Source organism: Trichoderma aggressivum (genome assembly GCF_033847375.1).
Source record: "Trichoderma aggressivum f. europaeum strain CBS 100526 chromosome Unknown scaffold_013, whole genome shotgun sequence".
Classification (NCBI taxonomy): domain Eukaryota; kingdom Fungi; phylum Ascomycota; class Sordariomycetes; order Hypocreales; family Hypocreaceae; genus Trichoderma; species Trichoderma aggressivum.
Genome location: NW_026946379.1, coordinates 743,772 through 758,804, shown reverse-complemented (window position 1 = coordinate 758,804; position 15,033 = coordinate 743,772). Strand labels below are relative to the sequence as shown.

Here is a 15,033-nt window from a genome sequence, read left to right as displayed (position 1 = left end):
TAAGGAGCTGAACGATGCTGGTGTGACCTCGGTTTGCGGCCTTGTGTAGTGGTGTCTTATTGGAACTATCCCTGGAATTGACGTCCACTCCATAGTCTAGAAGCTCCGCAACAATATCCAAAGACCCTCTTTCGGAAGCGACATGGACTGCAAGAGCAAATCGTCGCAATCGACGAAGTGGAGGGCAATTGCGCTGTTCTCCCATCGAAACTGCCTCCGTCTCGATCCAAGGAACCTATGGGAGGGACAGATGCTATGCAAAACACTACCTCATACCTTTCGGTTGGTGGTGTCATGCTTATGGCTCGGTGTGAACCGAGTCGGGACAAGAATTTGCCGATATACTGCTACCGGCTTCTACCAAGCCCCTTGTCAACATGAACCTTGCAATCACTGCGAAACTCGATCTTGATACGACTTTTGCTTGATGAATCCACTGTAGATGAAGGGACAAATATATTAGTGCAGAATTTGTTTTCCCACGATCAAGGTGTTCGGAATTATTGTTATCACACTGTCAGGGTTCACATGGGAGATCGAGCAAATTCACGGGCTGCTAGTTGCTGAAACATTGATGTTAGTTGGATGGTTTACTAGGTACATGTAAATTACAGCTGGAGCGCAAATTGGTGTACGGATCTTTTTCAATGGCACGATAGTCTATTCAACTTCAATTTTAAAATAATAATAATAATAAGCTAGCACTCGTTCTGTCCAGGCTAAGGGTTGTCAAGTTCTACAATTCTCAATCACATGTTCAGAAATTTGATAAAGCTCTGTAACGTCCTCTGGAATCTTGTCGAATCCTAAGGTTGTTGCGGGATTTGGATCGGTGTTATCATCTGGAATTGTGTTGTCCTCCAAATGAACGATATGTTTCGAAGTTGTGCCATCTTCTGGAGCTCTTTGATTGTCTGAAGTCTGAATACCCTTTCACTACCTCTGCGTATTTAGAATCTAAAAGATGGCGGAGAGTTAAAAGATCGTTTAGAGGTAAAGTCGACCCTGTAGCGGAGCCTTCTGGGGCTAAGCCCAAATATTCCTTGAAGATGGGACGTAAAGCAATCCAATCTTGTTCCGTAGAAAGCCCATTGAGGTCTGCGAGCAAGTTTCCCCCCGTGCGAGCTGAAAAGCTTGAGAGGGGAACCGATTACATACAGTATCGAAAGCCTCGTCCAACTTTAAAAGATCTGTAACTTTAGCATTACTGTCATCGCTATTATCATTATCTTGATAGAGCTCTAGAACATTTTTGAATTCTTTAACAGTAGATATGAGTTCTTCACGAGTAGGAGAGGTAAGAAATTCATCGTTCGCTGGGTTTACTATGTTAGTATCTGCCATTGTCTCTGGAGATATGGAGTATTAGAACGATTAAATGTGCGGGGTAAGGCGTCTTTTTATGTCTGATAAAATCATTGTATACACCTCACCGTAATAAGATACAAATCATGGAGGTGTTGGTTAGGCATCACTACGTGCACAATGCTACTTGCTTTTCAACATGTTTTAGCCGGCAAGTTGTGTACTTTTGTATTAGCGGCGGCACTTGCAAGCAATCCAACATTCTAGTTCCATAGCAAAGCCTCATAACGTAAAAAAAGACCACCTGCATCCAACGAGCCGCCTGAGCTCAACCGGCAGTTGGTGATTGGTTCAAAAGACCAAGTCACATGACTTGGCCCGGTTAGCTCAATCGGTAGAGCGTGAGACTCTTATGAGTGACACGTTCTGATGTTGCGATATCTCAAGGTTGCGGGTTCGACCCCCGCATCGGGCTCTTCCTATAAATAATACACCGGTTGAGATATCAGGCGGCACTCCTTTTTTGCTTTTTTTCTTTCTTTACCATTTCTTTGCTTTTTCTTCTTCTTCTTTCTTCCTTCCTTCAAGTTCAGGGTAACAGAAGGGAGTCGTCCGTCTTGGAAGCATCTCTCTATACATGTATTTGGCAGCGAACCGGTCGATGGGGAGCTCTTAACAATTGGATGGTCGTGAGCGTTTGAAGCAATCCATACTATCCAACTGTTCTAATTTATTGCATCTCTTTACTCCTTTCATCCATTTATGAATACAATATAGCACAGCTTCTACCCAAAGCTACTCCTCCTACACTAGCATACAGCCGTATATTTTCCCTTGTCCTACAAACCAATTCAGCCGTGTTCCAACTGCACAATCCACGCCCTATTGTACCTGCGTTCCTGTCGCAGCCCTGTAGCAAAAAGAGTAAACGCCAAATCCTCTCCATTCCTAATAATACATGGTGTACCGTGGTGATCCCTTTGCACCAAATGTCCTGCCTGACTAGTGTTCGCTTTGCCCTTTGGCCAACACTTTCCATGTTCCAACTTTCCTTCATTACTTAGACATTAAAGATTGATGATTTACAGCATCCAGGCTGTGAGCAGACAAAAGAAACATATTCGTATCATATAAGCGTTAGTGTCGTGAAAGTGATGGCAATAGCCATTGTGATGGAGGCCCTAGTGAGCCCGAATCCTGGTCCTTTGCTGCTGGCGACAAAGTCAAATGGGCTCCCCCCACCGCTGCCTGGCTGTGTATTGGGCCTACGCGTTGGCTTCGGCTGCTCTTCGCTTGTGGACGTCGGTTGATCGTCGTTCGTGGCCTGAGAAGTTGCAGCTTCGGTGGCTTCGGTTGTTGACTCGCTCGTTGAGCTAGGTATCATCACTGATGTGAGGGTGGTAGGTATCGCACTTGTAACTGCCGTTGTAACTGTTGCTGTGACTGTTGTAGAAGGGACAGACGATGTTGTCAATGTTTGAATGCTAGTTGTGCTGGTTGTGCTAGTTGTCCTCTTAGGTTCGGATGATGTTTGAGGTGGTGGCGGAGTCTTTGTTGGAGGAGGGGTGGGCGTGGATGTGGTGATCTTTGATTTTGCATCCGTTTTGCAGAGAACGTCAAGAATATGGCCTTCCTTGACCTCCACGATAAGAGATTTTGGGGCAGCGTTGATGTTGGTGCACAACCCTTGCACAGAAAATTGCACCGCTTGCAATCCTGCGATGCAGCTTTCAGAACATGTCGCGCCGCCGCTGAAATCGCTGAGGCTGCATCCCCGAATGGGCAGATTGTAGGCGTAGAGGCATTGGACGGATACCGATGAAGTCAGGCTTTGGAAGTTGGACAGAGACAAGGAAGTTCCCGAAGCTGCCCCTGCCAAGAAGACGAGGCTGGCGAGACTGGGCCGCTGCACTGTCTGTTTTCTCGCCATGGAGGGATGTTTCGAGCGGATCTGGCTGTAGATGGTACGACGATGAAGTTGTAGTTTGGTCGTCGTCGTGTGTGGAAGATGGAATTCTGCTGAGACCGCCCTCTCTGAGTATCAACTGTTTTAACAAAGGGAGGGAAAATGGCCCAGCCGTCAGTATATGGGAAATACGGATCCTCAAGTAGCATTCCAGCTTGAGGCCCTGCTGTCATGGGAAACGACCGGATCGCTGGCTCAGCGTGTGCACCGTGGCAGCGCGATGCGAAACACGGCTTGTCTCAGACTTCGATTATGACGCCAGCCACGCACGATAGCAAGAGCGATTGGCGCCCTTGTAACCGTTTATCGGACGAACTTCCCGCATCTGTCAGCATTGTCGTTTCTTGAATCTCTTTTGACATGTTTCAATCAGGGGCTTCTGTTCGGGCAGGCGCGTGGCAGACAGGATGCCTATGACGAGTCTAAGATGGAGATGGAGATGACGATGGTGACACAGATGGGGTATGGGGGCGGGTGGACAGGTATATGGACTTTGGAGTGCGCTGTTTTCTGCACGGGGATAGAGGTATTTAATACAAATGGAAAATTGTTGAAATACAGTCTGGAACATACAAAGAGTGCCCCGGTACGAATTGATATTGCCTGATTAAATGACGTGTACTACTAGGTTGTATTCGTTGCTTCTACAATGTGTTGGTGCTGTAGAGTTACGCAGAAAATCGGCATGCTCTCTTTTTCTCCCTTTTCTCCTGAGGAACACATTCACGAGCCAAGAGGAACTAAGAGGCCTCAATTCTGATTCTTTTAAAGTGTAAAGACGCTTGCATGCGATTGGCTGGGAGTCGTTGACTCAATTAAAACAAAGTCTGACCATGTTGGATCAGAAGGGCGTGAGACTCCTAGTTAGCCTGATCCTGCACTCCCGCGGACAAAACGGTTCTCACCCGTCTGGCACAATCGCATCATGGGACTTTCAACTCAAGATAATGACAAGATGGCATCGTCAACTTTGGTAAGCGAACCATTTCATTGCAAACGTTGACAATCTCCAAAACCACGTTTTGCTCCTGGCTCTCATCAATGCGAAACGAAACTCCAGGGCGACTGAAACCATGCTATAGACTGCTTAGCCAAAGCGAGAATGGCTCAGGCACCGCCACATCTTCCTCACGCGATGCCGTTCCCGCCTGTCCACCTGCGTGCGTGAGCTGAACTAGAGTTAGCCACGTCTCTCGGGAACAATAGCGCCTGTTGTGCCAATCAGAGCCCAATCCAGGCCAGCAAAAACCGGTACTGGTGCAAGCTGCATCTCGCAGGAACACACTAAGGATGCGAATCCCAGGCTCGGTACGGCATCCAAGGGCCACCAGGCAGAAGGCGAAAATGCATGGACGGCTTCTCATTCCTGCAATCGAAGATGGAACATCTTTCCTCTTCAATCACCTCGTTCTACAGCCTCCATGAGATGAAGCCTTCGTGACGCTTCTGCGAAATCGACAAACATGTCCCACCCCGACGGATTTGCAGGCCCGGGGCTGCCAGGATTAATGCCCCCGCGTCAGGGCGCGTATCACCAGCTCGTGTCCCTAAGGAGAAAACCTGTGCCGGCGCGAGCGGGGCCATATCACCAGAGTGTGTTTCCTGTCCTGGATTGATACGACGTAGACGGGGCTTGGCTGACGGGGCTTAGCTGCGCAAAACGACGAGCAAGCAGAGATCGAGGACGAAGACGAGGCTCTATCGGTTCCAACACTTTACGGGTCTCATGAGGGCATAGTGGCAAGCGGTGCAGGTTTCGACCAGCCTTCACTGGCGCCTCCTCCCAAATGGCCGCGGAATTCTCCTCATTCGGCTCTCTGGGCGCCGATATGGCTTAGCAAGGTCACTCTCATCGCCTTTGCCGTTACATTCATATTGATGTTGCTGGCCACGGCTTTGCTTTTTCACTTTTCTGAAATTCACAACGGAATTAGCGTTCAGCGGGAGGCGAATCACTACGCCTGGAAGTATGGCCCAACTGCGGGTAAGTTGCTGCAGATGGCATTTTTCTCTCTGGGTGCTAATCATAGACTCATCTAGTTCTTGTGGTGGTGGGAGCCCTGTGGCGGCAAGTTGACTTTGCAAACAAGATCCTGATGCCCTGGGAAGAGCTGAGAACAGGCCCTTCGTCGGCGGACAAGACATTGCTCCTGGACTACATCTCCCCACTGCTTCCCGTTAGTCTTTGGAAGGCTATCAAGAATCGACATTGGGCTGTAACATTATCCATGACTGGTCAACTGCTAATACTAGGCACTGTTCGTCTTTCCTGAGGCTTTTGCTCCTCTGTCGTCTTTCTCAACTATATACTAATGCTATGCTAGACTATTTTCTCAACCGGTTTACTCATTCTAGAGCCAACTCAGATGTCCAAAGGCGACCAAAAGTTTGAACTATCGTCAGAATTCCAGTCAAATCAATCTGTCGATCCCAAAGTGGCCTGGTCGGTCGGCCCAGGCCCCGCGCAGACTTACTATGGCATCAACTTCTATGGACTGCGTTATCCGCCTGGCACGGCACAAGACTTTATTGTCCCCGAGTTTCAAGTTCCATCGATGGCCGCTACTAATCTTGACTATACAATGAATACGGACGGCCTCAAGGTCAACTATGATTGCGAAATCCTTCCTCTTACTAATGGTTCCACGGCTTATATGCCATGGCGAAGTATAATGGCGCCATTCATTGTTGCCAACGTCACTACTAAAGATTGCGACATCAAGGGGGTCACTCTGGCTGAAGGCCCCGATCATGGCTATTATCATAACCCAAATGCGACACAGAACTATCAGGCTCAGTTTGCTGTCTACCCTTGCAACTATGACTTCGATTTCAGTAAAGGATATATACCCCGCGGCAATTTATCCTTGGAATTCCAAGTATATAACATCAGCAGAGATTTACGTCTTTTCATGTCCGTGGTTGATGTCCGCATTTCGGCGCGTGATCAGTCTCCCGAGTACATGTACCTCCACAACGTCACATCTGCCCTCTGCAAACCATCCTATGAGGTTGGCCATTTTGATGTTGGTGTCCCAAACGCCGTCAACGGATCCGCCCATGCTCGTTTCTCATCGCCAGCGAATACCCCAAAGACTCTGAAAACGTTTACACAGGGATCACTCGCCTTGGGCGTTGTATCTTCGAGCAATTCTTGGGAACTAGGCAACGGAGGAGTTGATTATGTTATTTCAGCGACTGTGCCGACGTTTTTCCAACTCTTGTCAAAGAAAGCTAGGGTGGAATCTATCGGAAGTTTTATGGATCCGCATCTTCTTGTCAATACAGGATCCGAAGTATTTAAGGGAATTGGCACTCAGGTTTTGAACGAAGTCATCGTCCAGCCGGCGAATCGTACTGCCACTGGAAGCATTACCTATGTGGAGCAGAGGCTGCACGTTAAAGGGCTTTCGACCGGCTTCATGTGTAGCTTTCTTGGACTGTTGGCCATCTTGTCTGTGGGAATGGTATTCGCCCGGCCATCGTTTACGGCTCCGGACCGTCCAGGGTCGGCTCTCTCGATGGCTACGCTACTCGTCTCAAGCTTTCATCTCAACCGGATCTTGTCACCGATGGGTGCTTCGAGCAACGAAAGGCTACAACAGCGCCTTGCGGAATACCAATTCCGAACAGCCAATGTTTCTGATAACGGCGCGATTGTCTCTATCGAACCAATTCAGCGGAATGAAGGACGGGCCATGAGCCATCCTCTTGAAACAGTTCAAGGCACAGTGCCGTCATGGCGGCCCATGGCTAGTACCGCCTGGTTCCTTGCTATTGCGATATCTTTACCACTGCTCGTCATTGCATCTCTGGAGATTGTTCAGCATTTTTCCGATATAAATAATGGATTTTTGAGCATCAGCCAATCGACCTCACTTGCGTTTGCTACCTACATCCCTTCAGCTGTCGCCTTAGGAGTAGCTGGCCTCTATAGCGCTATGGAAATGATGGTAGCGATCTTTGCTCCCTATGCACCTCTCAAGCGTGGAAGAGCTAATGCGGAGAGAACTATTTCGCTGAATCTTGTTGGCCAATTGCTCCCTCGTGCCTTTTATTTATCATTCAGAACAAAGAATTTTGCGGTAGCTATCGCACTATTTGGCACCTTGATTGGAAGTTTTCTGTCCATTATTGTGTCAGGTCTGTATAGCGCAACCAGTGTCGCAATTATCCAAAATATCACAGTTTATCAAGGCGACACATTCAACTTTAATAACGCAGACCTTTCACTAGATGATAATGAGGCCACTGCTATTGACAATTTAATCGAATATCTCGGCTTGAACAGTACAAAATGGAGTACAGGAGATCTTGTCTTTAATGTCCTCGATCAAAACGCCATTTCGACGACGAATTCGAGCGACAACATACCATTGACGATTAATGTACCTGCCGTAAGGCCATCGCTAAACTGTACCTCGATACCGAATGAGGATAGAAAAGTGACAATACTTAATCAGGACGACTCGGGGATGTTCGTAATGCCTGGGCAAAGCAATCCTGTGAGTCCCTACTTGGGGTATGTTTGGGTCGGGCTGAATACAACGATGAGATATACCGATTGGTGTGAGACTGCGCCCAAAGGAGCGAAAAAAGAGGAGCCATGGATGCAATACTTTATGCTTCCCAACGATACCAGCATGGCATACGTTGGCAAAGGCTCGATCATTGCATGGAGTAACGACCTTGTTTATGGAGATGGAGCGTTGGATACAAATCCATCGTCGGGATCGGCGGGCAATGGAGTCCAGATAACAGACGATGGATGTCCGACATTTGCCGTTACATTTGGTCTCATGAAATTGAAGAAGTCGGGTAAAGGAGCCAAGGCCAAAATCATCGGGTTCGAGCAAGATCTCGCCACCCTTGTCTGTTATCAGAACATTGTGCAGGTCATGACAAATGTCACTTTGCAGCTTCCCCAGTTCAACTTCGATCCCACTCAACCTCCTAACACAGATGAGAGTACAGCGAAGTTCTTAAAGACCAATCGCAGCAGTGAGAGGTTTCCGTTCTTGCCAAACGCGTGGCTGAACGGTTTAAGTACTCCTCTGTTTAATCAGACCGTTCCTGGTCCAAACAACACCGACCCGATCATGAATCACATAGATACCTTCATTGAAGCTCTAGTTCTGACTAAGAATGGTCGGCTAGCTAAGGAGCTCGCAGGCGCCAAGAATGTAGAGAACCTCAAGAATGCTACGCAACGGCTTTACAGCGTGTACATGGCTCAAGCCATATCTCTAAACATGCGCGACAACAGTACCGCTAGCAGTAAGGGCTCTTTACCTACATATGATGGCGTAGTAACAACAACTGGTCATCGGCGGCTGCAGCAGAATCGCGGGCCCAAGATTGCGCTCCAGGTCGTTCTCGGAGTCATGGTTGCGTGCGGCATCGCAACGAGATTGCTTTTACCGGTGCGAGATGTATTGCCGCATAACCCCTGCTCGATTGCCGGGACGGCAACGTTGATGGCAGGCGGAGAGGTGGTTTCTCAGCTGGTCGACCAATTTGTGTCTGGTAGACATCTGAGTGCAAAAAGCCTGCCGGTGGATGGACTATATAGTTTGAAGTGGTGGCGGGATGAGAAGGGCGGAGACCGATATGGTATTGATCTGGAGCCGTCATTATAGCCGGAAGGTAATATAGCACTCTGTGTTAATAGCAATAATACGTGTTTAAACTTGAGCACATGAGATGGTGTCGAAATCGAGGCTGGTGTCGCCAGCATTCAAGTCATAAACTAATTAACATTGACCATATATGAACAGTTATGCAATAGAAACAAAGTATTAAAGTACAAAGTTTTAAACAAACGACCGTTCTTCCTTTCACCCATGTATCATCTTGAAAGCGGATCAAGCGCGATGTTTGCAAATGATTGGTCGCTGCGTGGTGTTTCATCCTTTGGGCGGCGCTTAGAATCAGTGCGTGCAGACAAATCAAGTGGTGGATGAAAGAGGCAAGACAGGCAGGGGCAGAAACCAGGCTGTGCTTAAAAACGAGGCGAACTGCTTGAGCTGAGATTTTAGCTCACTTGCATTGTGTTTCCCTCGGCGTCGTTTCCTTCTTTCTGCTACTTTCTTAAGTTGTGCTACATTTTGGGCTCTGTTTTCAGTGGTGCTTGCAGGCGTGTTTTCTATTAGTCTTTGCGCGTCTTCCATTCCATTCAAGAGCGATTACACAACACAACCCAATCTTCCTATAACCATCATGATATTACTTCTATTCTTATATACGCTTGTTACTTTCGTCGAATTCTCTTCCTCCACAGTTGTCGTCACAATCACCGCCGCCCCAGCCATCCCCTCCGGCGAACCATCCTACTCCAACCCTACATCTTTTACTTCTGCAATTCTCAATTCGACAAATACCTATCGCCGCGAATACAACGCTTCTTCATTATACTGGAACACCACCCTAGAAAAATTCGCTACTGAATATCTTCAATCGGACACAACCTGTCGTTTCGCCCATTCAGGCGGTCCATACGGCGAGAATATCGCCATTGGTTACGCGAACGCAACCGCGGCGGTAGAGGCTTGGGGTAACGAGGACGAGAAATACAATTTCAACCATCCTGGCTTCACGGAAGAGACAGGACATTTTTCTCAGCTGGTCTGGAAAGCGACGAGGGGCGTTGGGTGCGGGAGGAAGTTATGTGGTACGAGAGGCTGGTTTGTCGTGTGTGAGTATTGGCCGAGGGGGAACGTAGGGGGCCAATATGAGGAAGAAGTTAACAGAAAAGTTGAAGAAGGACGAGGGACGAGACTGAGCGGTGGTGTTGTTGCTGCTATTGCAGTAGTGGTGAGTTTGCTGCAGTGCTGTATAGTTGTGGTGGTCTTTTGGTGGTTTGGGACTATGATGAAGTGACTGGGAAAACTCTGTTGTTGTGTTTACTGTACATGGCCTTTTTAAAAGCATTTATTTTGTAATGGTATTGTGTTAACGGCGTTAGAGACTAAGGAATACGGTAGTGTTCATAACCAGCTTCCCACTAATGTCTGTTGACGACATGCTGCGTCTGTTGGTAGTTCATCTTGAGTAATATTAGAGGGATTTACAAAATATTTGCCGGAACCAACTTGGATAAAATGTATGGACCTTAAGCGTTCACCAACGCCTGACTAGTTACTTCATAGCTTTGATCTCGATCAGCATTTCTGCCGGCAATGAAAAAGTTCAGATGGGCAAATTCAGGCGAACTCACTTTTCTCTCTGGTGAATCACAAAGAAGGCTATACATGAGCATCGCAGCACCTTAAATGGGTTGACAGTAGTGTACTTTCCTCCATTTGTATCTGTGTATTTTTCGTGCTGTTTTGAATTGTCAGAATTACGCACCTGTTTACACACACGTATCCAATGGGCGGCCATCAACGTTTATGTTGGGGTATTGAGAGTTGGGAGTTGGGAATCGGGAAGCCTGTGGAGTAAACACATACGGCTTCGCCTCCAAGTGTTTTTATACGTACCCTCGTGAATTATAAGAGTTTTTCATGGTCTTAGGTATACTAATACATTGACTACTGTCGAAAATATACCTCGTTTGTGCTGTACCTATTCTGCTTTTGCTGGAGTGTCTTTCTTGAGAAAATCATTATAACTTTAGTATAAAGTCGTCAGTTAATCAATTTCTAATCAATATTCGGTACTTTTAGTCATTTATAATGGGAATAGAGTTTTGAAGGCCGCATTTTTTAAAGTGGAAGAGAGTAATCAACATTGTTACATGGAGCTACATGTTGGTGACCATTACAATAAAGTACTAAGGCATACAGCTTCCCAACGAAATACATGTCGGTAGAATATTGCACCCAGTTACGGAAGCTCGTTACTTAGCTTTTCTGTATACTGTCGATCGCGAAAATAACTTCTCCATGCCGCGTCTTGGTCATGCTGTGCGGGCGATCGGCCGGTCATCATCGCCGGTTTTCGCAGCTTACTTAGCTCGCCTAATTGAAAGTTACAACAAATGACCTGAATCCTGCCGCGACTCCCACGAATAGCAGCTCAAGAAGCTAGCTAGGTCTTTGGTTTAGTAGTCTGAATATATCGTAGCTCCGTAGTTTTAAGTTTATCCCCTGCATGAGTGTCTTATATGAAGAATCCTAATCAATGTCGATCCCTACGTTAAGATTTGGTCAGTGTCGATCACTACGCTAAGGGTCTGTTGTTGAGGAGGTAGAAAACTCAAATGCACTATATTGGTAGTACTCTGATACTAGGTCCTCGAGGATGTGTATTATAATTCTAGGCAATAGAACGGAAGAGTATCGCTAGGACAACAAGGGACATCTCGTATCACATTTTCCCTGTATAGCCGAATGGTTTACTACACTCTAATCTATTACAAAATATATCCAATATGTATTTTGGAGATACTTTATGTGGACAAATAATTTTATTACGACCATAGGTTAATGGATACGAGATTCCCCTAAGCCACGGGGGTAAATTGCAAGGTGATCTGTCTTAACTTATGCATGAGTTGCAAGCAGTGGAACAATAATCATCGTTGGTATTATATCATTTCTCAAGCTACCCCTACTGAAGTTTGAGCTTCTATATCCGATTGCCAAAACATCCATCACATTAGGATGGCTAAGGTAAAGTATAACAACTTAGCGTTCTGTAACCCCGGTTCTCTTTGAAGTTTCCAAGAGATCGTTGGGCACGGCCCAAGATATAAAACGCAGCAACATTCCCACAATCCCCAGCACACCATTCCATTAACTCCTACCCGTCTTCACTTTACAATCCAGTTACCATTGTCCAAGTCTCAGCTCATTATTTCTACTTTAACAATATGAAGTCCACTACCGCCCTTCTTGCTCTGGCTGCCACTGCCATCGCCGTGCCCACCACTGGTGGCAACAAAGGGAATGGTAGTGGTAAGGACAACAATGGCGGAAACGGCGGAGACAGTACCTGCAACACCAACCAGGTTGCAGTTTGCTGTAATGGTCTTCTGGGAGGCATTCTCTGCAATATTGGCATCCTCGGTAACAGCTGCAGCAGCGGCTCATACTGCTGTGATTCGAGCGCAGAACAGGTGAGCTACAGCTCGACTTATCTCAAATTTCCCTGAATTACCACTAATTACAAAATGTGATACCTAGGGGGGTCTTCTCAACCTGAACCTTCTCAACTGTGTTGCTCTTTAATCAGAATTTGCCTTGCAAGAGGTCCATGTGACATGATTCTTATGGTCAGCACAACGAGATCGCCTTTGTCGACTTACACCAGGATCGATGGGAGCCAACATCCATCCGCAGCGGTTCAGACACATCAACTGGAATTTCAGGTTCCCTACTCTATGCCCATTTCAATAGCTTAGATAGCCAGTTGTTAGCAAAGTATTCAATCAGTTTTGGTATTAAATATCGACTATAACTGTGAATAAACATTCCACTGAATCTTGACCATCGTCGTATTCCTCATCGGAATTCGTCATACAGTACTAAACCATGATAGATCTGTGACTCTAGCTTGGGCTATGTATTTACCACATCTTACACTGTAGTTATCCCGGTGATAATGTTGGGCTAATACTGGCGATGTTGTTCAGAACAGCTGGAGGGCTATAACATCTTCAATATGTCATATAGCACACGACTTTTCATGTGGATTGCATGGTAAAAGTACTGGTGGAAAATAATCCTATTCAGCAACGGAATACACTACATGATGGAAAGTATTCACTGCCTCTGTAGCCAAGGATAAAATACTAGCACGATTCACAGCACCATACGAGTCTAGGTAACTGTCTGCATTATTAGTACATTACCTACATGTACGAGGCTGAATTGGACTAGAAACTTCATGTTTGCTGTGGGGTTTATTATCAGCAGTCTAGGCAGAGATACGAAGCACTGTGAGATACCATTATATCTTCCGTTGCGATTTGTTCATAAAGGAGACAGAAAAGGGGAACCTGAAAGAATCAAGCCTTTCTATCTTCTTCAATCTGCTTCTCCAATACAGTAATTGAACTTAAGATAATTTGTGTCGGTATGGACAACATATGAAGCTTATCCTCTGTGGCGCAATTGGCTAGCGCGTCTGACTGTTAATCAGGAGGTTGGAAGTTCGAGCCTTCCCGGAGGAGATTAGCATCTTTTTTGTCTCTTTTGACATTTTTCTCCCATTATTTACGCCATAAATCATTGTGGCATATAAGTCGAAAATGTTGAGTCATTATATATCTTGTGGTATAAACGCTCGCAAGAATGGGAGAGAGTTTTGTTTTGTATGTTCAAGCTCATTCTGCGCCTCAATGCTTCAGCAACAATGACAGGTGGCAATGCCATGCTGAAGTAGGATAATAATAAATGAGGAACCACATACATCCAAATACATGCATTAAACTCCGACCTGCATGCCTTGACAATTACAATATGTGGCAACCCTGTAACACCGAGGCCGATAGATGAAGATGTAGAGTTATCTGCAGATATATCGAGCCTCCTGACAAGGAAACGAGACCGGTAAACTTGAGCACTTGACATAACGGAACATCCTCCAGCCAGGAAACCCGCCAACTGGCTAAGGTGTGTCGGGTTGCCACATACTTCATAGTTGGCCCATTGTAATATTTATTGCGAAGACTACCTGTACACTTCCTAATTCATGCAAAATCATCAGACGGGTCAGCAACCAACAGTAGTTTTCAGCCGGGTGCAATCAACCGGCTATGTTGCATGTACTAGTAGTACTGTAGAATCTGCAGGAGACCGGATTTTCTCATTTCAGAGGTGGATTGTGACCCAACCAACACCCCGAGGCTGACGGCATTCCCGGACAAGAACCAACAACAGCTGAAGTTTTTTTGTCGGAATCCATGTCCCGTGAGAAATTGGGATGCTGTACGAGGAAACTGTGCGAATATTGCCTAATTCGGTAGGCAATTCAGTTGCACTAGTTCAACGAGCCGGGAACTAGGCAGATCTCCAAGCTGGCGTTTGTGCTTCAATTTTGGTGAGTTTGCGTGGGATAAAGGAAAGCCGCCGAATGGCGGACCACGTTTTGACAGCATTAACCTCGTCGATATACTCGTCGGCTCTACTTCATGGCCAGGGTGAAGCGAGGACCCCAGACGATCATCATGGGGGTTTCATTACCAATGGTGCAAAATCGCGCAACAACCTTGAAGATTGCTGCAGTTTCACGGCCACTGATGCCGAAAAGAGCATACTTCCCAGGGGCTTGCAGATGACGGCCGACGCGCTGACAATGGCTTCAGGGACTGTGCAGATGCGGAAACTCATCCTTGCTTCCTGGTACTGTAATGCTTGAACACTACAGATGGCACCACCCACCCCTGTTGGTCTGTTGGTTCACATGGGAATGAATCCTTCCCAGGTACTTGGCTTGGGCATGCTTGGAGTAACATCAATCCTACGGATGGAACGTTGGGCGACGATTATAATAAACCAACCTTATGCCTTCATGGCTGATGCGCGGACACCTTGTCTGTGTCGGAAGACGGCAGCTTCTTTTACATCGCTCGACAAGTTCCAGGATTCGGATCTGAAGAGAAGATTCCCGTTCAGGAACCAAGAAAGGAGCTCCGCTACGCGTTTCTGGAACGAGCTAGCTGGCCCGCAGAAGCCAGCCTCCCCCGAATAGTTCGCAGGACTCCATCGAATTTTGTCGAAATTGACAAAGGAGTCGTATTGGTTGTTGGTTGTTGTTAGTTGCCGGGTTCCTGAAGACCTGAGACTGCTAAGGATCCGATATTCCGGCCGCCCACA

General features: G+C 46.7%; 3 protein-coding genes across 3 annotated transcripts; 2 read left to right on the top strand and 1 right to left on the bottom strand.

Moving 5' to 3' along the window:
- Positions 1 to 2,431: 2,431 nt before the first annotated feature.
- On the bottom strand, positions 2,432 to 3,235 carry Triagg1_4363 (uncharacterized protein; the record flags this gene model as incomplete). Its single annotated transcript, XM_062898758.1, has 1 exon — positions 2,432 to 3,235. The coding sequence occupies one exon, from the start codon at positions 3,233 to 3,235 to the stop codon at positions 2,432 to 2,434; it is 804 nt and encodes a 267-aa protein (XP_062756870.1).
- Positions 3,236 to 4,734: 1,499 nt separating this feature from the next.
- Positions 4,735 to 8,910, top strand: Triagg1_4362 (uncharacterized protein; the record flags this gene model as incomplete). Its single annotated transcript, XM_062898757.1, has 4 exons — positions 4,735 to 4,864; positions 4,923 to 5,255; positions 5,312 to 5,529; positions 5,596 to 8,910. The coding sequence occupies 4 exons, from the start codon at positions 4,735 to 4,737 to the stop codon at positions 8,908 to 8,910; spliced, it is 3,996 nt and encodes a 1,331-aa protein (XP_062756869.1).
- A 580-nt stretch (positions 8,911 to 9,490) lies between these two features.
- Positions 9,491 to 10,150, top strand: Triagg1_4361 (uncharacterized protein; the record flags this gene model as incomplete). The annotated part of the gene is made up of 1 exon (XM_062898756.1): positions 9,491 to 10,150. One exon carries the CDS (start codon positions 9,491 to 9,493, stop codon positions 10,148 to 10,150), a length of 660 nt encoding a protein of 219 aa, XP_062756868.1.
- Positions 10,151 to 15,033: the final 4,883 nt, after the last annotated feature.